This window comes from Vombatus ursinus, unplaced genomic scaffold, assembly GCF_900497805.2.
Source record: "Vombatus ursinus unplaced genomic scaffold, bare-nosed wombat genome assembly UNPS02014798.1, whole genome shotgun sequence".
Taxonomy (NCBI): Eukaryota; Metazoa; Chordata; class Mammalia; order Diprotodontia; family Vombatidae; genus Vombatus; species Vombatus ursinus.
In genome coordinates this window covers 73,745,165-73,769,812 of record NW_020954576.1, presented here as the reverse complement: position 1 = coordinate 73,769,812, position 24,648 = coordinate 73,745,165, and the positions used below count along the sequence as shown (strand labels likewise).

Sequence of the window (24,648 nt, the reverse complement as noted above, 5' to 3'; positions counted from 1 at the left end):
ACTGCTTAAGTTATGGTTCTTTGTCTCTCAACTTAGCTCAGAAATTCAGCAGTGCTGTGATGAGTTAAATCCAGTTCTCTTGCTAATCACTGTTCTATTCTTGCCTTAAGGAATGCTGCTATTCTTGGGTGATGTGGGTGGACACTAGGGAGTCTGGTCTAGTATTTTCACACCACCAAGCTATTCTTCAAGGATGTCTGCTTTGCTGTCCAAAAGTCTGGGCCACTATCTTTGACCCTGGAGGTAAACTCAAACAATGGACATTTTTTAAGTCACAGGAGGGAAGGAAGGGGTTGTTGCTAGCTACTGGATTCCCTTGCAACCAATCATATGGTTCCCTGCACCTCAGCTATGTAACCAATCATTTTGTCCTCAACCCCATGATATCACCTATGTTTCATTCTTTCCAAAACCTATAAAAGAAAATTCAGCCCTTAATTCAGGGTCCTAACTTACTAAGGAAGCTGAGATCCTATTTATTGGTAAATTCACCCTTTGCTAATAAATTGTGCTCAGGACTTTGTGCCTCAGTTTACCTTATTTTAGATGTTACATAGGGAGATGTGATAGGTCCTAGTATGAAGATCCACATGCCTTCTACTAAGGCCTGAGCCCACGTAGATTCAAAACATAAACACATACACACATATTTTCTCCCCAGACTACACTCATTTCAGCTTCATGCCACTGAAATCTCTTCTTCCTGGAAGTCACTTCAGTCATGGAACTTGTACCTCAGAAGTACCCTCTGCCTTTGGAAACTCTGTCTCTGATGAGAGGGCTACTCTCACAGGTCGGTCATTTCCCACCAGGCTACACTCCTCTGAACATCTGGTGTCTTCTTCCCCACATTCTCTCAGCCCTTCTCAGCTTGCTTTTTTATGTGTTGTTTCCCTCATTAGAATGTAAGTTCCTCAAGGGCAGAGACTGTCTCTTGACTCTCTTTGTGTCCCCAGAGCTTAGCACTGTGCTTGGCACATAATAAGCACTTAAATACTTTTTGACAGACAGACATATACATACACAATAATGATTCTGACAAATGTGTGCTTAGTCCGATTTATTGGTCACATCCCCATAACCCAAGAACTTTTCCCAGACGACTCAAACCAGGGTCTTAGAACTCAAATAGAGAAGGACCAATGTGAAAAATCAGGTCATGGCATCATAGGATAAATACATCATGACAGAGTCGTAGATTTTAAGTTGGAGCAGACCTCAGAAGATCATCTAACCCAACCCCCTAATTTTACAATTAAAAAAAAAACTGTCCAGAGAGGTTAAAACTAAGTCACAAAGGGAAGTGCAGAATCAGGATTTGAAACCTTGTTCATTGATTTTATCCCCTGGACTTATTTCAAGTCAAAACAAAGAGCATTTATGAAGTATTTACCATGTGCCAGGCACTATGCCAATCACTGAGTATACAGACAAAAACAATGCCTGTGCTCAAGGAGCTCCTGTTCTAAAGTGGGAGAAAACATGAAAAAGATTATGTATGGATAAAATGTATACTGGATAAATGAGACGTAATCTCACAGGACAGGCACAAACATTGACAGAGATCAGGGAAGTCTTCTAGAAAGTGAGATTTGAGGAAAGCAAGGAAAATCAAGAGGCAGAGAAAAGGAAAGGAAGATTCCAAGCATAGGAAGAGTCAATGAAAAGGGCGAAGAGTTTGAGAGAGGGAGTGTCTTATGCAAAGGAGACCTATTCTGTTAGGTTATAGAGTATGTGGGAGTAAGATACTTTAAAAAAGACTGGTAACGTAGGAAGGGGCCAGGTTGTAAAAGACTTCAAAAGCCAAACAGGATTTTATATTGGAGAGCCCCTCATATTTACATAGTGACATGGTCTGTAGACAACAGCTACCAGAATTTTGATTGGGTGGTTGATATGAATTGCATGAACATCAAAAAAGGAGAGGTTACTGAGTGGTGGAGGCAGGTGGAGAAGCTGGAAGTGGCTATGGGGAGCAAGGAATGTTCCAACTCCCCCACTTAGATTGGTGCGCTGAGAATGAGTGAAGATGCAGCCAGTACTGGAAAACTTGGCCAGGGAGGCCCCACATTTCATTGATTGTTAGAAGACAGAGGAAGTGGGAGAGGAAAAGACTTAGGATAAAGGAAAATTTGTTACCTATGGGACAGACATTCCAGGGAACACAGTGGAAGAGGTGGGTGGCATTCAGCTGGGACTTTGGGTAGGAGGGTTAAGAGAAATGAGAATAAGGAATGGGGAATAGGGAATTTAGAGTTTAGATAATGACCTACAGAAGTTCACATTGATTGAAATGTATAGGGTATGACCAGGTATAAAAATGTTCATTAATGACTAGAAAGTAATACTCCTCTTCCCAGAGGATGCTGGAAAGCACAGAGGAGACAAACAGAGCATGAGCACAAGGTCAGATGGGAAGTCTGTTTCACAACTCCTCTTTGCTCCAAAGACAGGAAATTAGGCAGGGGATGGTACATCAAGAGATAGAAATCACACTCTCTACTGAATTTTCTCTTCCTCTTCCCTCAAGGGGCAGGGATAGCAGGAGATGGAACATCTGTAGGCAGAGAAAGGGTCTTGATGTAGAATAGATTTGTGGTGCTGGTTTATAGCAACCTTCTCTTGGGGGACGTGGCAACAGGAGAATGAAGGCAGGCAATCAGAAGATCGCTTCTCAAAGAAGGCTATCGAAATAGTTCAAGCATGAGACAACAAAAGCCTGCATGATGATGATGGCAGTGTCAGATGAGAGAAGAAACAAGAGATGCTGCTGAGGTAGAACCAACAGAACTTGGCAAAAGGTTGGATATGGAAGGTGGAGTTGTGGATGGCACCTAGACTGCAAGCTTGGGTGGCTAAGAGGATGATGGTGCCCTTAACAGGACTACGTCACCTACGTCTTGGTTCAAGATCCACATCCCCACTGATTGATGACTCAGTCTTGCTTTACCTGTTGTTTATAATCCAGAAAGTTTATATGTCTATCTCTTTTACCTTCCCAGTTTCTTCTGGCTCTCTCACCATTTCTTTCCTGTACCACTCCCACCCCACAAGACAATGAAAAGTCTTTCATGCTGTTAAGTGAATTTACATAATTTCTGAGGAGAGGAGAGGTATGTACATATCCCCACAAACAGGCACCAACCTACATTTCTATCTTTATTTCACATTGCTCCCTTTCACTCAGAAAACCAACTTGTACTTGTTCCTGACCTTGCCCTGCACTGATGCCTTGGTCCCTCTGCAAAGGCAGCACTGCCTTCTCCCTCATGTCACCCCTAAAGGCCTGAAACATTTTCTTCATCCCTTCCCATTGAAACCTTCTTCTTTTAAGACATTGCTCAAGTGAAATCATGAAGCCTCCTCTACTTTTCCCAGCTCTGTGGCACAATAAAAAAAATCTCTGAATTTGAGATCAAAGAATCAGAATCCTGCTTCTGTTATTTAAGAGGTATGTGACTTTGGAGAAGTCATTTAAACTCTCTGGGCCTCAGGTACCTGGTGTATAAAATGAGGACCCCTTCAACTCAAATCCATGATGTAGTGAATATATCATTAACATTTTTTTCCTACATCTTCAAAGTTTAAATGTCAAAGCTATTTAAGGCTGTCAAGCTAAAGATTTATATATCTAGGAGATATTTTCAAATAAAAAACTTAAGTGTTCCATATTATTACCAAGTATTTAGGTTAAAAAAAAGAAATTTAGGTATAACTTTAGAAAAACCCTTCTTAGTAAAGCAATTAATTTTATAAAATATAATAAGTTAAACTGAGATTTTTACAAGATAATATATTTATTCAGTGTTATAAAACATATCCCTTTACAAAAAGGATCACATTTCTTACCACGACCTAATAAACACATAATCTGTAAAACATTCCACAGAAACTTTTTGGTTTTAGAGGGTCACTTAATGAAAGGTCTGATAAATCTGTGGATGCACAGAGGAATCATGCAACTAACAACCATGGTACTTCTCATTTCATATGTATTTGCTAATTTATTCAAAATACATTTTACTATATCTGTTCTATTTACTAACTCCATTCTAGGCTGCTAGGAGGCAAGAAATGGCGCAATGTACCTGGAATCAAGAAGACCCAAGTGCAAATCTTGATTCAGACATTTAGTAACTCTGTGATCCTGGGCAAGTCACTTAACCTGTGTTTGCCTCGGTTTCCTCATCTCTAAAATTTGGATAATAATGGTACCTACCTATGAAAACTGTTGTGAGGATTAACTGAGATATGTATAAAACACTGTGCAAACCTTAAAGATCTAAATCAATGCTAACTATCACTATTATTCTCAGTTTTTAAAAATGAATAAACTGGAGTAGAAACATACCTCTTAGAAAACCCAAGACCTGCTGGCTGATGTCTAGAGCTTGATTCAGAAGACCATAGATCTTGCCCTTCACAATATGGCTCCCATCTATCTTTCCAGCCTTCTTAATAACTAAGCTCCAAACTAGAATATTGTACTTACAACCCCCCAAACACAACCCTCACTTCCCTGCTCATGCTGCCCCTTAGGCCTAGAATGCCCTCTTCATCCCACATTTGCATACATCTTCTGCCATTATAATATTATTTTTTTTGCATTTAAGTTATTGGTTTATAAGCTTTATTATTCCAAATAGATTATAAATTCTTTGGATGTGCAATATTTTATTTTTTATCTCACACCAAAAGTACTTAGCCTAATGTTGAACACAATGGATTACACACAAATAGGAGCTTATTAATGATTTCTTTAATGAATCTCAAAGAATGTAACCTTCTTCAAGTCAAACACTGTTTTATTTTTATTTTGAATCCCTAGGACTTGGCATGGTACCTTGCATCTAGAGAAGGCACTTAATACATGCTTGTTGATTGAATTGAATAGATCAATTATGTACACCAGAAGTGTCAAATTTGCAGGCCACATGGCAAAACTCCAGAGTATCTGCTAGACCCAGATTAAAATGTAATTGGGAAATGCTTAACATAATAAATAAAAACACACCACTGAGATGCATCTTAATGTTAGGCAGCATGGTTAAGGGGAAAGAGCCCCAATATTTATTGGGTTTGGAGCAGTGGTGTCAAACTCAGACAGAAACAGATCCTGTAGGCAGCATGTTGACTTAGAAAACTACAAATTAACATTATCTATGTTGTATTATTTTTCCCCCAAACATTTCCCAACTACATTTTAATGTGGTTCCAGCACACTGAGCTATAGGAGTTTGACACCTCTGATCTAGACCAACCTGCTCCCTCTGGTCTTTTAAAGTTATGAATGGCCACACTATGGGGACCACCAAGGATGAACAAAGAAAAGTGAACATGAATGAATCTAGTTTAGTGTGCCCATTAAAAAAATTACAAATGAGTTAATATGACTTATCTAAGAGTCATAATACATTGGAGCTAGAAAAGTCTAAAGCCTCTAGCCCAGCATCCTGGTGACATGCAGATAAGGAAACTGAGGACAGGCAAACTGAAGTAACTTGCATGAGAGCACCCAGCTGAAGGAGTAAAGGCAGGTCTCAAACTCAAATCACAGAAAAGTTCTGAAAAGACCTCAGAGATTATTAAAGTTCAACCCCACTCCCACTCCTTTTTTGGGGCAATGGGGGTACAGAAGCCACTGGGGTTAAGTGACTTGCCCAGAGTCTGACAAGTAGTAAGTGTCTGATCAAGTGATCATGACTAGCCTTATTTTCTCCCAAGCATCATTTCAGTCTGTTTGTTATATGTGGAGCTATTAAATGAATTGCTTCAAGTACTAGCAAAAATATCTCTGTGGCAAATTGAAGTCTTAGCATTTTTTTCACATCATTGTCTAGCTCCTCCCCTCACCCCAACCTTAGTCAAGGGCATAAGCCACTGATTTTTGCAACTTTTCTCATATTACAGTTTTCCCTATTTTCTCTCACTCCTCAGTAGCACTCAAAAGTCAATTTTTCTGCCTTGACTGAGTTCAAAATTAAGAGACAAAACATGAAAGCACTTAGAATAATAACTGTAATTTGTGAATTGGTTACTATAATACAAAGTAAGAGATTTCAGAAATTTGATCTTGAGTTTTATAAGTATGGGAAGAGAAGATACCTTTCTGCATATTTTAATGAAAATTGTTAAAATATTTTAACTCAAAGATAAAACACTTTACTCCTTATATTAAAAAAAAAAAACTTCAGACTTCTAAAAACCTAATCTGTATAGAAAACACTAATTCTTTACTCATGATTCTTTGCTTTCTCTTTCTTCACTCAACCATGCCCACTAACAATAGGTGTACTCCATAGCTCTATTTTAGGTCTTCTTCTCTTTTCCTTCTAAACCAGGGGCTCTTAACCTGGGGTTCACAGACTAGCCCCATGGGCTTAACAGGGAGGGAAATTACATCTTCATTTCAATATAATTAATTTTCTTTGTAATTCTATATATCTTATTTTACTCATTGAAAAGTAGTGTTCTGAGAAGGGGGTGGTGTTCATAAGCTTCATCAAATTTCCCAAAATATCTAAGACACAAAAAGGTTCTGCTTTTTAGCATAACACTGGGTGATCTCATCAGATCCCATGGGCTCAACTGCTGTACAGATAATCCCTATATGTATATTATATAAAATATAAATATATTGATAATATACCCTATATATATGTGTATGTACACACATATGCATATGTGCATACATATAAATACATACAGGTTATTAAAGCATAAAACTACACTAAAACTTCTGAAATACTCTGTATGTAGAAAATGTAGTACCATCAATTGCCTTTCAGACATCTCAAACCAGATGTCCTCGAGGTATTTCAAATTCAACATGTCCAAAACAGAATTAATTATCTTTATCCCATAAAAGTTCCCTTTTACTAATACTATCAGAGGCACCACTTATCCTTCCAGTCACCCAAGCTTGCAAACCCAGGGTCAATCTCAACTCCATACTCTCACAGCATGTAGCTGCCCAATTCCACTGCCAAATCTTGCGAAAAACCTCCACAACATCTCTTGTATAGCTCCTCTTCTCTCCACTTAGAAAGCTATAACAATATTTTAAACACTTGCCATCTCTTACCTGGACTATTGTAATAGCCCCTTCTAAGAAGTCTCCCTGCTTTAAATTTCAATCCTTTTCTACTTAATTATCAAGATACTTCTCTAAAAGTAAAGGTGTGACCATCTCTCTCTCTCTCTCTCTCTCTCTCACACACACACACACACACACACACACACACACACACACCCACACACACACCACCTCAATGTGCTCCAGTGTCTCTCTATTACCTCTTGGCTCAAATATAACTTCCTCTGTTTAGTATTTCAAGCTCTTAATAATATGGACCTTTTGCACACACACATACACACACACACACACACACACACACACACTAAGAGGTTTACTTGCTGTTTTCCTCAATCAATACTTCATCTCCATTTCTGTACTTTTGCATTGGCTTCTCCCTCATGCCTGGAATACTCTCTCCTTAACTCTACACCTCTTAGCTTCACTGGCTTTCCTTAAAGCTCAAATCAAATACCTCCTTCCATCTCAGGACCATCCTGGTCCCCTTAGCTGCTAGTGCCTAACCATGTATATATGTATATCTTGAAAGTACCTTAGTTATTAACATGTCATTCTTCCCATGTTAGAATGTGAGTTCCTCTAGGGCAAAGATCAGTTGAGGTATGGTCAAAGGATTTAAACAAAAGGTTCTCAGAAGAAATGTACACTCTCAAAATTCACATGAAAGAATCTAAATCACTAATAATATGAGAAATACAAATCTACCCCACACTGAGGTTTCATTTCACACCCAGAAAACTGACAAAGACGACAAAAAATTGAAAATGTTGGAAGGGTTGTGGAAAGATTGGCACACTAATGTATTGTTGGTAGAGTGGTGAATTAGTACAAGCATTTTAGAATTCAATATGGAATTTTGCAAATAAAGTGATTAAAATGCCAATACCCTTTGACCTATAAACTTTATTACCACCCATATACCCCAAAGAGGTCATTGACAAAAAAGGCCCCTGTACTCTAAAATATTTGTAGCAGCACTTTTTGTGGGAACAAACAACTGAAAACAAAGATGATGCTGGGAAATAAGTAAACAAATTGTGGCACATAAATATAATTGAATATTATTGTGCTACAAGAAATGACAAACTTGATGAATATAGAGAATCATGGAAAGACTTTTACAAAGTGACGCAGCATGAAATAAGCAGAACCAAGAAAATATGTAATGCACTAAAATAATATAAATGCAAAGATGAACCATAAAACAATAAAAATGGATGATACGAAATTACACACAAGAAATATAGCCCCCCAAAAGATAAACGACACCTCCTCCCATTAGCTTGCAAAGGCAGGGGTGGTCCGCAGGTGTGGAACATGGCATATATTTTCAGAATTTTTTTTAGATCATATAATCATCAGGTTTGCTAAAATTTTTTCTTTTTCTTTTTTTCTTTTAAAAATTATTTTTCATATGGGATGATTCTCTGGGAAGGAAAAATGGAATAGATACAGGGGAAAATTTAAGCAATATGAAAAAGAAAAGATATCTATAACATTCATTTTTCAAAAAGCAGTGAGCCTTTAAGAAGTCACCTGATAGGAATTTTACTCAAATGAAATTTGCTACTAGATATGCTGTTACTAATAATAATAGTTACTAGAGTAATCCTTGCGGTTGGAGTGACACAAAAAGAACATAAGCGTTAAAGTTACCTCTAAGTTAAGATTCTCTTAAACTCAGGCTGTATATGCCAAGAGAAATATTTTCTTTTAAATTCCTAAGCCATCTGCTTGCCCTTAGTTCTAAGGGCCTTGTTCCCTTCTTGCATCTTTAATCGTTTAATAGCCCTGTTTAGGCAGCAAAGGGATATTTCCTGTTTGTTGGCTTTTTTTAAACAAGTATTCAGGGAATGGCATTTTTCTGTATAATGGGTATTGAGAGCCAGATCAAAATAATTACTTACATAATTGGTTATTTTCATACATGGTAATTTCTGTACATACTTCATTTCCTTTGAGTGGGAATACCCACAATGTTCTCAATTATTTTGTACAACTGATTAATAAGATTTTTAAATAATGTGCTCCCTAAGGCCAATTCACTCAATATATTCCTGAGGTTGATAATGTAATTTTGTGGTTTCTTACTGGTAATAAACATAAATGAAAATAGCAATTTGGGTAACTGTCTAAATAAAAAATATAATTTCAAAAAGTTAAGAGTTTTTTAAAAATTGCATCAATTTATACAGTACATTTGTTCCAGGCAATTCCATTCAAACTGAAGTACCACAAGTTAAAAAAAAAAAAGGCTGATTCACATGGCCTAAAGCAAACTAAAGAAGATGCTATGAAAAATAATCTCTACCTCAGTTAGGCTGTGATAAGAACAATTTTTCTAATTATAGGGATATAGAATAGACTTTAAAAAAAAAAGCTTTATTGCATCACACACATTGAACCAGGTTCTCGCTACTACAAGCTGTGGCCTACACAAAGCTGTACTCTATTAGGCTGCTATGCTGTGCTGCTTTGCAATTTTTAAATTATTCCCCCATATATGTATTCTTCCCCTTCTCCTCTACCCCCAAGCAGATTTTAAGGTCTTCAGAAAGCAGGAACAATTTCTTCTATTTGTTTTGCAACATAACACCTACTTCTGTATACAGTAAGTACTCAATAACCATTACCAATTGGGAATAAAAAGAAGAAATAACACAGGCCATGCAAAACTGAAATTGGATGTGGGAGAGAGCACTTGATATTTTTATTTTACACTCGAGAAGCCAGTCTTATCAGTGGCATGACAAGGATAAGGAGTCGAACACACACAACTACAGACATAAAAATATATACAATAATATGTATTATCTTAAACTTTATATGTCCATTATGATTAGGGTGATGCAATCGTATATTCTTTCCTCAGACACAAAATTAGTGGTTATGGTGCTGCCGTACAAAAGGTACGATTCAGTGGACACTATCCCATACATTCTACAGAAAGAAATGCGTCTGCCAGAAGTGGCAGGCCATTTTTTGCTGGAACATTTGCTGTGGCCAGACATAAGCTGTTTTTACTGCAATATAATAACTACCTTCTTCTCCCCTGCACACACGCATACCTACAACTCTCCTTGAAACAAGAGAATAAAGTTCAATTTTATTTAACTATTATTAATATATAATTATTATATTACAATATACCAGTTATATGATTATATCATAATTCTCATACTGTATTCTATATAATGTAATGATTATAACAGAACATGTTACAATTCTAATAATATATAATATTATAGGTCCTGGAAAAGAGGGAGAGGTGTCACAATTCATTTATCTATGCTTAACAGATAATTTTTATATATTACATATTTCAGATGATATTCAGAAAGTTTATAGAACCCACGAACTACATGAACCTCAAGAGGTCACCTAGGCCAGAGCTGTCAAACTCCCAGGCTCACAGCCCTAATGCTGCCTAAACAAGATTAAAATGTTACTGGGAAATGCTTAAACAAAATGTTTATCGAAACACAGTGTTCATTTGTGGCTTTCCATGTCAATATGTGGCAGGCAGGGATCTGTCTCTATTTAAGTTTGTCACCACTGATCTAGGCCATCTCCCATACCTCCCTTGTGAACCTTGTGAACTACAAACACTCTCAGTGTGAATGCGGACAGTCACTCCTGTTATTCAAAAAACAAAAACGAACCAAAAAACTCCAGTAAAAGGAATTCCACAGAGGAAGACATAATAAATAGACAGGAATGGTTTCCTACCAGGAAGTTCCTCCCTAAGCCTAACATGCATAGAGAGCTATGAGCTAGATGACAGGAGCAACAGGCAGACATTGAATTGCTTGGATGGCAGGAACAAAAAGAGAGCTCCTTGTGATCTGACGTCATCCTGGTAAAGGATCTTCAACAGAGCTACTGAGGGAGCTGTGCTTGGCCTGTTTAGGATTTTATCATTTACTTAAAGGCACGGATGAATCTGCAGGTGCCACAAAGCTGGGAAGGACAGTCCACACGCTGGATGGCAGGATCAGAATTAAAAAATGTCTTAACAGGCTAGAATAAGTGTTAAATCAATTAAGAAAAAAACTTAATCAAGAAAAATATAAAGTATTAGCTTCCTGAGAACAAGATAGCAGAGGCATAGTTAGAAAACAGTTTGCCTGCCAAAAGAGTTTGGGGGTTTCAGTGGATGACAAGCTCAACAGAAGTCAAAGGTGTAAAATACAAGTTAAAGCAAAAAACATAAATCTCCTCCTAGGTACAAAAACGGCACCTATCCAAATAGGTCTCTGAGAATAGTGAGACCGCCAAGCTTGTTTTATTTTTCTGCTCCAGCCCCGAGTGAATGTTAGGTAGAAGAGACCAATAAACGGCAGAGTGTCCAGATGAAACCACCATGTTGGTGAAAGGTCTTGAGTCCATGCCTGGTGAAAAGCAGGTAAAGAAACTGGGGATATTTAGAGAAAATGAAACTCAGCGCAGGTCACGGCTACTGTCAAGTATTTGAGAGAGAGGCAGGTGGCAGAGGATTTGACAGACATTCCTGCTGAGGTCATATGGCTCCAGAGCTGGAAGAGGCCTCTCGGCTATGTAGTTCAATCTCCTCAGTTTACAAATGAGGCAAGTGGGACTCAGGAGGAAGTGGAGTGACTTGACCAAGGACACACAGGTGGCCATCACCAGAAGAGAGATTTGAACCCAGGTCCTCTAAATCCGATCAGTGTTGGGGGTGTTGTTCTCCCCCCCATCCCATTGTACTACACTACATCAGAAGGCACAAACAGAAGCAGTTACAAAGGGTAACTTTAAGCCTGATAAAAACTTCCTAAATAACTCTATTCAGAAACTAAACATGTCACTCCAGGAGGCCTTGGGTAGTGCTCTCACTGACGGTCTTCAAGGAAAGGCTAGACGACGCCGTGTTGGGTATCCCGTAGAGACAATTCATTTTTTTTAGCTATGGCTGGGACCAGATGTGTGGGGGGGTCCCTTCCAGCTGTGAGACTCTGTTGACACTCTTTGGCTGTGACGAAATCATTCTGTTTCTGCTCTGCAACATTGAAGATGGAGCTTTAAGTCCTTACTTTAAACGTTATTTTCTAAATATTAGTTTAGAATCTCCAATAAAAATATAGTTCTTACTTATTTCCTGGCCTTAAATTAGCTTTTTCCCCTCTTCCTTGATAATTTCAAGTTTCTCATACCTTCAGAATATGGAATCTAAGGGATCCAATGATTAAAATGGAAATTGAAAATGGCCTCACAGGTTTATCAGTAATATTCCTTTATGGATACAACCTATCTTTTATATTTTTAGCATCAAATTGCCGAGTTTCATCAAATGTAGGTCTGAATAATCCACATATCTTTTTCTGCTATTGTTCTTACTGACAAACTTTGGACTATATTTGTTTTACATATATGTATCATTCTTCTACTTGCCAAACTTATTAACAATATTTGTAACATACTAATATAATTTTATATTTTATTTCTTTCTTCTATACTTAAATCATGACCCCATAAGTGGTAACGTCCACATAATATGGTTATATTATATTCCATCTTTTAGCTCACTGACTGAAATAAAGGCAGATTAACTATGCAATTCTAAACACAAAACTTAATAGTACCTTCTCCATCCTGAATCAAGTCAAAGCCAAATCATTCCTTATTGATAAATAAACGAGGATATTACATCCAGTCATTTACCCATTTTACAGTACAATTGGCTAAACAAGCTGGTGACTGTGCCACATAACGTGCCTATTACATCCCAAACAAGTCCTATTTTACACACAAGTGGATCCTAAGGCCCAAAGGGCAAGGGCCAAATCCAGTCTCTGGTGAAATAAAGGAGACCTTAGAAAATACAGTTTAAAAGTTATTATCGAAACATCATGGACATGGGAGAGTATGTGTATTTGCATGCATAAAAGAATCCCAGTCCTCCGATCACTGCTGCTATTCACCAAGGTAAAGAGATGGAGCAAGAGCTGGCCCTCTGTTCCGCTTTGCATGATGATTCCAGTTAATTTCTTAGAGGCATAGGGATAGAACAGAGACGGTTCCACCACTCTGGTGTTTGAAAGAATACCTTGCGCTGGCAAAAGTTTTTCTATTTCATACTCATCCAATTCCCAGATCCAACAAAGGCTCTCAAAATCAAAACATGAGATATCATTTCTTGCAATGTTCTTAAGTGTCTGGAGCATAGAAGTCTCAAATTAAACATGTATTTGGGCTTCTTTCAGACACTAAGGATCTCCACTCTAGATATGATTATAGCTGAACTAACAGCAGACTAATCGCATCCCCCAAAAGCCCCCTACTGGACTAAATTATATTTCCTTAGCTTGTCGATAGGACAGCTTGTCAACTTGGAACAGATTCAAGACTTTTTTAAAAAAAATTTTTTGATGGAGTTTAATGATAACACTACCAATTGTGCATTATAACAAATAAGGCATGTGAGAGATTTACCAGAATTTCACTTTATTTCACACAGAAAATGACCACACCCAATATAGGCTGATATATAAAATTATACAGGTTGTCTACAAACATAAAATTAAACCCTAATTAAAAAAGAAAGCCCAGGTTTCTCATTTCGTTGTGCATCAAACATCTTTTCTGTGCATTAAGCATCCAATGAACTTGACAGGAACTTTGTAAACTGAAGAGATACAAAGGGGTCGATGGGAAGAACAATCTGGCTGTCAGTTCCTATCGTTATATGGGGAAAAAAAAAGGAAGGGGGAAATGTACTGTCATTGTTGCTCTTCTAACCTTTATTTCTAATTGAAGTCTTGACTCTGCTCAGAAGGAAAATGAATATAGTGATCTAACACTTGCACACACACCACAAAAGTCTCATTTTCACTATCCCTCAGTGACATACTCAGGTTTCATCTTTCCTACTTTTAAAATTTTAACACAAATTCATATTATCTGGAAAATTAATAAAGTAATAACATAAAAAATTGTAGCCAAATTTTTAATGTGAAAAGTTTTTTTTTCTCTTACTGAACAAAAATGAATGGAAAACACAAACATTTATTATGTATTCTGGTATTGGTGTTTCAGTTATGATATGTCCAACTTTTAAAAGTCAAATGTAAATTTGTCTCCTGTGTGCAGATGGAAGCCAAGGAGAGTACCTTTTTGGTCTCATAGCCAGAAGGTCGGGTCATGGCTGAAAGACCAAGGAACAAATGCTATTTGCCATTCCAAACTATTCAGAAATAAGACACCACTATCTGTCCTTTTAAAAAAAGTCTGTTCAATGAATGCTGGTGACAACAAGTACCTAAGAGATTTCTTCACATTCTGTTAAAGATACAGGACAATGCACACTTGTTACTGTATGAGAGTTTTTATGTCCAATGCCATGGCCTCTTAGAGAGTAGAATTTCTATCTAAAGGCTTACTTTTTAAAAGTAATTCTAAGGGTTAAGAATGTACAAGATAAAAAAAAATCTGAACACTTTAAACTATTTTTTTAATTCACTTACAATATGATGTGTAGATTGTTACAGGGGAAATAGCTATTAATAATCTAGAGCTATGTTACTACAGTGAAGTTTATAACAGGTGGAAGAGAAGAGACAAGGTATTAATAGTATGCAAGGTAACCGAGAACTTTCTGTGTTACATTTTCCTAGGTAGATTAACATACTATGCCTAGAGTATGCTGTAGAAGATGATCAATGGTAATACAACGTATAAAAACACTCTACTTTAAATTTTCCAGTTAATAAGCACACTGAGATGATACGACTCCTTTTTTCAATGTTAGAAAATAATTCCTCCTGTTGTTTCAATGTCACTAGGCTTTAAGAACCTAGTAAAAGAATTCTCAGATCTACTAAATATCATATCCTCCACTGGATCCGCTAAAAATACATTTAAAGACATCTTTGTTGAGAATTATGGCATTTTAAAGTTAAAAAAAGCTTTACTGATAATCTTTTCTATCTTTTATATTCGACAGATAAGGAAACTGAGGTCCAGAGAGGCCATGTGACCTTTTAAGGTCACACAGAAATCTGTTAGTTTCATGTCCACTGCTCTTTCCAAAATAATTTTCACTGTCTACTTTAGGCTATCCCTAAAATAATAATAATAATAATAATAATAATAATAATAATAATAATAATAAATATTGATTTTAGTATAAAAATGCATTATTTTCTTTTGGACATCCATACTTTCAATTCAGTGGCAGAGATTTCATACAAATTCTCAATTAAGACTTAGTAGATATTTCATGTCCAATTTCTTCACTTAATCGGCATATTTTCCAGTTTATTTTATTAAAAGGATAAAAATTCAAAGATATAAAAATTATTGATATAGTTGTGTTTTTATATCTCCATGTATAGATCTGGAAAATTTTTACTGGGGTTCACCTCTTGTAATACCTATAATAAGTAATGATGACTTAAAACGGTTGTATTCAGAATGTAAAACTCATTATACAAATGATCATTATGTATTCTGCTTTTCTTTATGAAGACTAAATGATAATATGTAAATATTCACATGATTACTGTATATGTAAAGAGTAGTGTATACCTAAAATACTCCATATTGAAACATAAAAACTAATAATCAGAAGTCAGCCAATGAGATGTCTCCCTGAAAACTTCATCTCTCTCTTATGAATTAAAATTGGTATAGACACATTTATTCAATAAAAGACACAACAGCAAAATATCTGTTTAAATTAGAATTTTGGTAGCAGTTCCTTCTCATATTTACAGAATTTCAAAGCTTCTTAAACTAAAGTACTATGTGATTATCTCATGCACAAAATTGGTTCCCACACTGCCAGCAATCAATTTGATTGACATATTTACATATCACCTCATCTTGTCTTACAAATTTTAAACTTTTCAATTAATCCAAAAATTCATTTGAGTTGGTTTTCAGAAGAAATTGTTATAGGAATATTTCTTATACTCAAAATATATTAGCAAATTCTTTTATTTTAGAGGTATACATACCCAAATGTACGTTTATAACTGAGAATGTGTTTAACAGACAGAAAGACAGACAAAGTAGTTGTGTTCATAGCACTTCATGTGAAAGGTAATAAACAATATTTTGCTATTATGAACGAATCTTCAGTCATATTAGCTGGCCTGCTGCCATTGAGAGATAGTCTTATAATGAATTACCATAAACATGAATAATTCTAACTTTAGAAATAATTCTAGTAATTTCTTTAATAACTGCAAAGTTATGCCAGTATCATGTCTTACCTGGTCTTTAATTTCAAGCTCCCTTAGAGTTTTTGTTCTGTACTCTCTGTGCTCCTTTTCTGCCTCATCCTTCTTCATTTTGGTTTGATTCAACTGATAGCGCATTTCTCCACACACCTGTTAGATTACAGAGACAACATGGTATTTAACATGTAATCTAGTGGGGATGCCTTCAATTAGATCTTTTGGTGCCCTCTAGAGGCTATTTAAAATAAGTACAATTCTACCTCTATGTTTCAGAACAACATGGAGCATTTTACTGCAAGAGGCCTTGGACTTCCCCCTAGAACATGCCCCTCATTTTGCAAATGAGAAAATTAGGACTTGAAGTTGATGTTTTCCCAACTTTCACTGTAATTTTTAATTCATCACGATGATAATAAATTATAAGATAACTTCAGATATTATGTTCCTAATAGGTACCATCATCTACTTTCAACTTGAATCAAATTGTTAACAACAATAATATTTAGAAATCATTTTCTTTTTCAAATTAATATGTTTGAATAATAATTGTGCATCACAGCATTACCCCAAATACTTGAGTATTTAAGGGTAGTTTAAAAAATTATTTCGACTTAAATTTTCAAAAGTGAAAAACTGTAAAGCTAAGAGTTTAATTTTTTTTAACTATACTTTTCTGCTACTTGAGAGTGCAACGCCAGGATTTAGTTATCTACTTTTATCTTTGGTAACAGCTTAAAATTTACTATGGCATTATGTTTTGTAAATAATTTAATTGCTGGGAACCTATCTAATGAAGAATCTTCTGCAATAGAAACAGAGCACAACTAAGAGAATGGAGTATCAATAATATACTTGTTATGAAAATATTTTGAATAGCATTCAAAAAAGATATTTTTTCAATAAATAGCTTGTCATATTAAACAGAAAATATATCACCTTAATGGTGCATTTTATATCTTTCTCTATAATTTTTGTTTTATTTTTACATTTTAAATTCCCTATGACCTTTAAAGAGAAGCACTATACTAAGATATGCGGGTGGCTAAAAAGCAAAATGCAAATTAAGAAATACCCAGGAAACAATGATAGTATAATCCAATACATTAACCACTGTATTTTAAATTTATTACACTTACAATTATCATGGCTATTTCTAATCACATTATTTCTATTTAATAACTACTTTTAATGCAAACTTTGAGTTCAGCATTTCTACAACAGAAGAATTTTATGGATATTACTATGATTTTATGACATCAGATCTTCATGTTTTTCTGTCAAATAAATGTTGAAGAAAAAGCACTATAAACTATTCCTCTTTTTGAAATATCAAGATCACTAACAAGATAGAGGAAAGAATCAATAACAGATTCTTAACTATTGGCTCATGGAAACCAAAGGAAAGAATTAAATTATTAGAAGTATTACTTTCAATTCAATAAATTTCTTCAATATATGAGAGCTGAAAATGTTCATCACAGAAGTTTAGGATTTTACAGAAAGTTTTCAATCTCAAATATTAAACAGGAAATTAGGAATGCCAAGATGGGGGGAAAAAAATCTAAAAATACAGAAAAGCAGAATATTTGAAAGCCATTGCTTGCTATGATCTTAACACTTAAACATAAACTTTTAAACAATATATTATACAATTTAAAGGATTATAACTATATTAAAATTTCTTATGACCAATCATAACCTCTCTGGAGAGAATTTGTAAAGTCTTCTCCTTCATGCTTATGTATCTATACTATAAACATTTATAAAAGCCTCAATTAGTTAGGATGTGACAAGAATTCTTTAAAACCAAAGACAACAGAAGAAAAATAATGATTACTTTTACCTACCACCTAAAGGATTATTTACAAAGCATTAGTGACATATAAATGTGTCAGTATTTAAAGAAACACAGGATAGTAAAAATATAGTGTTGAAGAATATACACTTTGCAAACAATTTTGGATTTACGCTATGAAAAAGGAATTATAAATCCTATTTCTACATATGAATGTGGACACCTAGATTTACAAGCCACTCTACAACTACATATCAAGATACACAGTTTGTATTTTAAAAAATAATCTCAAGAGTGTGATGGTGATACTCAGGCCTTTCCTTTCATGAACAGTAATCCCCTCTACAGCACTCATAAAAATCTGGCCTCAAACATGGACCTAAAGACCTCCAGTGAGGAGACGCCCACCATGCTCTGAGACAGGCCATTCTATTTTTCATTATCATAAGTTACTAGAAAAATTTTCATTATATTAAGGAAAAAATCTGATCCCAAATTCTGCCCATGAGCTCCTTATTTGTCCTGTGGAACCAGTCAGAACAAGTTTAAATTGTCTTTCACTTCTTAAAAATGCATTTTCTTCAAACATTTGAAAATAGTTACCATGCCCTACCCTAGCTTTCTCTTATCCAGACTTAACATTTTTGAATTAATTCTTATATGGTGTAATCTATCATTTTCTCACTATAATGATAATGCCCCTTTGGACACATTTCAGTTTGTCAATGGCCTTCCTAAAACAGTGGCACCTAGTATTGAACACAGTGGCTTAGATGTGGTCCATACATTAAAGAACATGAGAGGACTATCATCTATCACCGTAGGCCTAACTTGCAGTTTTGCCTAAGGCGAGTAGCCCACAGTTGAAGGAAGAGGAAGCAATGTACCACTTGGCTTTCAATGCTGCTGAAGGACTGGCTGCTTCTGGGAAGGAACAAAGCATGGCCACCAGTAAATTTACCACCCTGGGAACAAGCCCAAATGGCTCCATTCTAGTCATAACTCTGCCTCTCTCTTTCTGGATATTAAATTTATATTAATTCAGACTAAAACCAATTAGCTTTTTTGGCTGCTGTTTCATTCTGTTAACATACATTGAACTTGCAGAATACTATAAACTGCTGGCTGACTAGCCTTCCCTCCCCCCCATCCTTTATTCATAATGTTGCTTTTTTGAACCTAAGTATAAGAAATTAAGCTTATCTTAATTAAATTTCATTTTATTTGAGTCCATCATTACAGTCTACTGAGATCCTTCTGAATCCCAATGTTGTCTTCCATTTAATGGTTTGTGTCATCTGCAATTTTCATAAACCTATCATCTTTAACTTCATTTAAGACACTGAAACAAACATTGAAGAATTCAGGGCCCAAATCAAGCAATCAGCAAGCATTTACGTGGGGCATATGGAGTGCCAGGCACTACAGATACAAGGACAAAAACGAAACCATTCTCACTTGCAGGCTTACATTCTATTGGGGGAGACATCACACACACACACACACACACACACACACACACACACACACACGTGAATTCAACATCAGTAAAAAGTAATTTTTGGTGAGGAGGAGCTAGCAGCTGTGAGGATCAAGACAGGTTTCATGTAGAAGAAGACACTGCGGTGCAAACTTGAAGCAAACTAAGGTTTTTACAAGGCAAGTTTGAGGAAGGCGTGATTCCCAGGCCTAGGGGACCATCTGTGGAAAAAGTGGAACAGAATGTTGTGTGTGCAAAGAACAATAAGATCAATCGGATTGGAACAAGAAGAGGGAACATATAGTGATATTAGAAAAGTAGGCTGCAACCAAGTTGTAATGTGTTTAAATGCCCAAAAGAGGAATTTATATTTTATCCTTGGAGTAACGAATTGCCAATGGAATTCAATTGAGATGGGGAATGATTCGGTCAGACTGGTATATTAGGAAAATTACATGGGTAGTTGTATGGAAGATGGATTGGAGAGAGGAAAACCTTGAGGCAGGGAGACCAATGGAGTTCATATGAGAAGTGGTAAGGATCTGAACTATAGCGGTAGCTGCAGCTAAACAGATGAAGAGGATGAATGAGAGAGATGTGGGGACATATATGATTAGACTTGGAAACAAAAGAGATATGTGGGGGAACTGAAAACGAGGAATCAAGTATGACAATGAGGTTACAAACCTAGGTGACGAGAAATATGCTGTGCCCTTGAAAGTAATAGGGAATTTAGGAATAATGTGAGATTATAAAAGATTATGAGCTCTGTCTGGGCCACGTTCCATTTAAGACATTTAAGGAACATTCAATTCAAGATGTTCACTGGGCAGTTGGGGATGTAGGATTGGAGCTCAAGAGACCAGGACAATATATTTAGATAGGGGAGCCATTCACACGGAAATAATTAAATGCATGAAAGCTATGACCTTGATTATAGACAGAAGAGGTAGAATAGGACTTTGGATTATACCCACAGCTGGAAAGTGAGATATATGGATGATTTAGAAACAGAAAGTTAGAAGTAGCAGTCACATAGGAAAACTAAGAAAAATCAGTGTCACAAAAATCCAGAATGAGGAACAACTGCTCAAATTGGAAATTAAAACATCACTGTTAACTTTGGAGAGAGCTGTTTCAGTTGAATTATGAGGTTGGAAGGAAGACTACAAAAGTTTGAAATGTGAGTAAGAGAAAAGAAAACCAAATCAGGTGTAGATAACGTGTTCTAAGAGTTTGCTGTAGCAGGGAGCAAAAAAATAGAGAGATAGCTTGAGGGGATGGTAGTGTCTAATGGGGCTATTTTTAAGGATGGGAGAGACCTAGGTGTTTTTATAGGCAATATCCTTTGACTAGGTATAAAACTAAAGATTAGAATACTACCAGCAATTAAAAACTAGTGAAAAGGTCTGCAAGGAAAACAAGAGGAAGGAGAGTAAGTAATTTTTCCAAGTATATAATTGAGTTTGAAAGTAAATATATTAAGTACACTTTCAAAATTGTTAGCACCAAGTTACTAAAAAGTACTTTGAAAGTTTGAAAACCAGGGTCATCTCTGACAAAAAAATCTTCTGGTTCTTTTTCAAATGTTTTACCAAAAATTTATTTTGGAGTAATCATATTTTCTTAGTACCTATTAATTATTTCTGATATCAATGAGTATAGACGCATAATTCAATTTCACAGCAATAAGGATATTTATTTCAGTAACTGTTCCCCCAATGATCTCGTCTCACCTCTGTCAGGTCCACATCATGACAAGCCAGTTGTTTTTGAGCTTCTTCTAACTGATTAGCTATTGAGAGCTTCTCTCTTGTAACCTTCTCCACCTGAGCTTCTAGGTCTGCCATATTCTGAGATAATGCCAGCATCTACAAGAGGAAAGAAAATCTCTGAATAAAAAGGCACTCAAACAAAAAAATACCATACATTTCTTAATAAAATAAAGCCTCAGTCCATCTATCAAGGTGTACCGTTGTGTTATTTCTCAATTACAACTTCTCCTGGAAACTGGCGCATTAATTTATCCCCTACTTGTCCATGATGTATACTATATGCTATGGTTCTTATTCATCCTTCAAGTCTATGTACCTATTTAGGAGCTGGGTTGTTTTTAGTCTAAATCTAGAACAAGGACTAGACATTTCTCCCTCAGAGGGGTTTTTCTCAAGGATCTTCATAGACATCAAGGTTCACATGTGTTCCACCAGGGTTAGGAATTACAGAACCTAACTGTTAGAAGGGTCCAGAGAGGTCATCTTGTTCAACCCTTAAAAATATGGGCATATCTTTATGGTACTTTGCAATTAGGACTTCTTATAAAAACAGGTAAACTGTAAATGTTTATCTCTTATAGCTTAAAGCTTTTTAAGAAAAGGTTAACATTTATAACAGTTTGATCTTGTCCTTCAACTCAAACTATCCTATATTTACCTGGTAGGATTTTAGAATCAACTTGTACTATCTATATAAAAGAATCACCTTTTGTCAGAAGAAATATTTGTGCAATGAAAGCACTAACTCTTACACTATACTAATGAACAGAAAATAAATCTGCAACAACGACAAATTTTTAACTGCATAATTTTAATCACCTCAAAAAGAACATTTAAACCAATTTTTGCTAAAATACTATTTAAAAATCTAAAATTAATAAAATATTAAAATAGTTCCCATATGAATGCAAAGTTGATATAAATAGAAAGAATGGAGGTACAATGGCTGTATATTAAGAATCATTTAAGAACTATTAATTTTTCTGAGAGAACTGTGAAGAACTCTGCTTTTACGTGTCAATATTCATTTCATCATCAAATTACTTAAGTTTCATGAAATCTTTGTGCAACACTGTCCTTATAAACTGCAGGTGACCAAAGTATAATAGAAACAGCATAATAAAATAAAACAAAGGACTTGGGAGCCAAATGCCCTTGGTTCTGCTTCTAGTTTATCCATTAACCTACTGGCAACTCTGGACAAGTCATTTTATTTCATCAGTTTGAACATCAGTGTCTTCTCATCTGCAAAATGGGGATGTATATGACACGTATTTATATGGTTCAAATATAATTTTATATATAAACATATATAAATATATATATATGTATATATAGACACACATGCATACATATGAGATACCCCACAGAATTGTCATTGGTTGGTATAGGGGACTTCCAGAGTGAAGAAACTCCTTCTACCAACACAGTTCATTCAATTAATTAAAAGAAATGTTTTAAGAGCCTGTTAGTGCTGGGCACTTTGTTAAGCACTTGAGATGGAAGCATAAAGAATGAAATAATCTTTGCTGTCAATGAGCTTACATTCTAATAGGGGATCTGAAAATAGTATGAATAAAGATGATCATTAACATTAAGAAGAGAGAGGAAAAAGGAGAGAAGAGGGAAATAGGAGTATGGGATGGGGAGTAGGGAGACCGGAGAAGGAATGGGAATGGTCAGATAAGAGGAGAATCAGGAAAGGAGAGTATCATAAACACCCAGAGAAGAAAGACTAGCAAGGAGGAAAAGGTGGTCAACAGTGGCACATACAGCAGAAAGGCCAAGAAGTACTGAAGGCTAAGAACAGATTATTAGATTTGACAATTAAGAGATTATCAATAACTTAGGAAAGTGGAGTTTGAATTGAGTAATGAGGTGGAAGGCCAGCATCCAAAAGTTTGAAGAGTGAAAGAAGTGGAGAAAGTGAATGTAGTCAGCTTTTTCAAGGAGTATGCCTGAAAATAAGGAGGGAAGATACAGGGTAATTGAAAGGGATGGCTCAGTTTAGTGATGGTTGTTTATTTTTTAGGATGGTGTTGATTTAGCCTTGTATGAAGGCAGTAGAGAAGGAAGAAATTGTTAGGGAGGGGCTGAAGATTGGAGGGGAATGGGATGTACGTGTCAGTGGTGGAACTTCTGGTTCTGAAGCCAGATCTCTATCTACTAGTACACCATGTTGTCTCTTGATAAACTATATAGTACAAAAATTTTAATGAATTATTTGGCATCTTTTTCATTTCCTTTAAAAAATTAAGTTCATGATCATTATTATTATAAAAGTATAAATTATAGTTTAGCCATTGCTACCTAACAGCAGCAAATCTTAATTGCCAATTAGTATAAATCATATCTTTTTCATTTAGGACAATCTGTGGTTAAACACGTGTTGTGTTCTTCTCAAACACAATATGTTAAAATTTTTATTTTACCAATCGTATGTGACATGTCAGCCACAAATTAAAGTATATAACTATCTTCTCCTTCCTTGCCAGTGCTTACCCCCATTGCCCATTCCCCTCTGCCACTCAGGGCTTTTTCTAGCCCACTTCCTGTCTGCTCTCTCCTAGCATCCACTTTCAGAGGTCTCCTCTCCTGTTGTCATACCTTCCTTTTCTCCATTTCTACCATCTGGAAACCAACAATGCAGAAGCCACAGGAGGTGCCCCAACTGCATCTGTCGCCAGGACAGAAGTAAGAAACACAGCTGCAGCACTGCTGGATTTCCAGAACACTGGCATCAGGTAAGTCTTTTATTTTGACAGGGGCAGAGAGTTCAGACAGAACAATCAGGCTAGGACAGGCTGATGCACATTTTTAAACTCTAATTCTTCCTTGTGTTCTGATCAGAAATTATTGTCAAGATGCACTTTCCTGGAAAAGGGATACAATTCCATTCAATAAGCACTGATAAAATGCTCACTATGTGCTTGGAAGCATGGTATGGTGGATAAGGGCCAGTTAAAAAGATCTGGGTTCAGATCCCACCTCTGACACATACTGTATGACCCTTGATGAATTACTTTTGCGGCTCAAACAAAACAATGACAAAAACTCAAGATCAAGTCCTATTCATTGTAGATGGTACATAATAGGCAAATAATAAATTTTTTTTTGTTATTATCTTCACATATCCAAATTACCAATAGAAAATAAGTAGCTTTTATTATAGACTAACAGATTACTAAATGTCTCAATAGAAAAATAGAAAAGCAAAAAATAGTATATCCAAAACTGAGTTCATTTTCTTTCCTCAGATAGCTTCTTTTCCTCCACAATTTCTGTTTCATGATTAGCCAGAT

General features: G+C 35.8%; 1 protein-coding gene across 5 annotated transcripts in view; it reads right to left on the bottom strand.

Moving 5' to 3' along the window:
• LOC114050146 (serologically defined colon cancer antigen 8 homolog) overlaps nt 1-24,648 on the bottom strand; it is a 268,476-nt gene that overhangs the window by 172,661 nt on the left and 71,167 nt on the right. For all 5 annotated transcript variants that reach the window (XM_027871749.1, XM_027871748.1, XM_027871747.1 and 2 more), the window contains 2 exons: nt 21,308-21,442; nt 16,330-16,446 (listed from right to left, as the gene is read on the bottom strand). In XM_027871749.1, the coding sequence (XP_027727550.1) occupies nt 16,330-16,446; nt 21,308-21,442 (252 nt within the window). The remainder of the gene's footprint in view (nt 1-16,329; nt 16,447-21,307; nt 21,443-24,648) is intronic.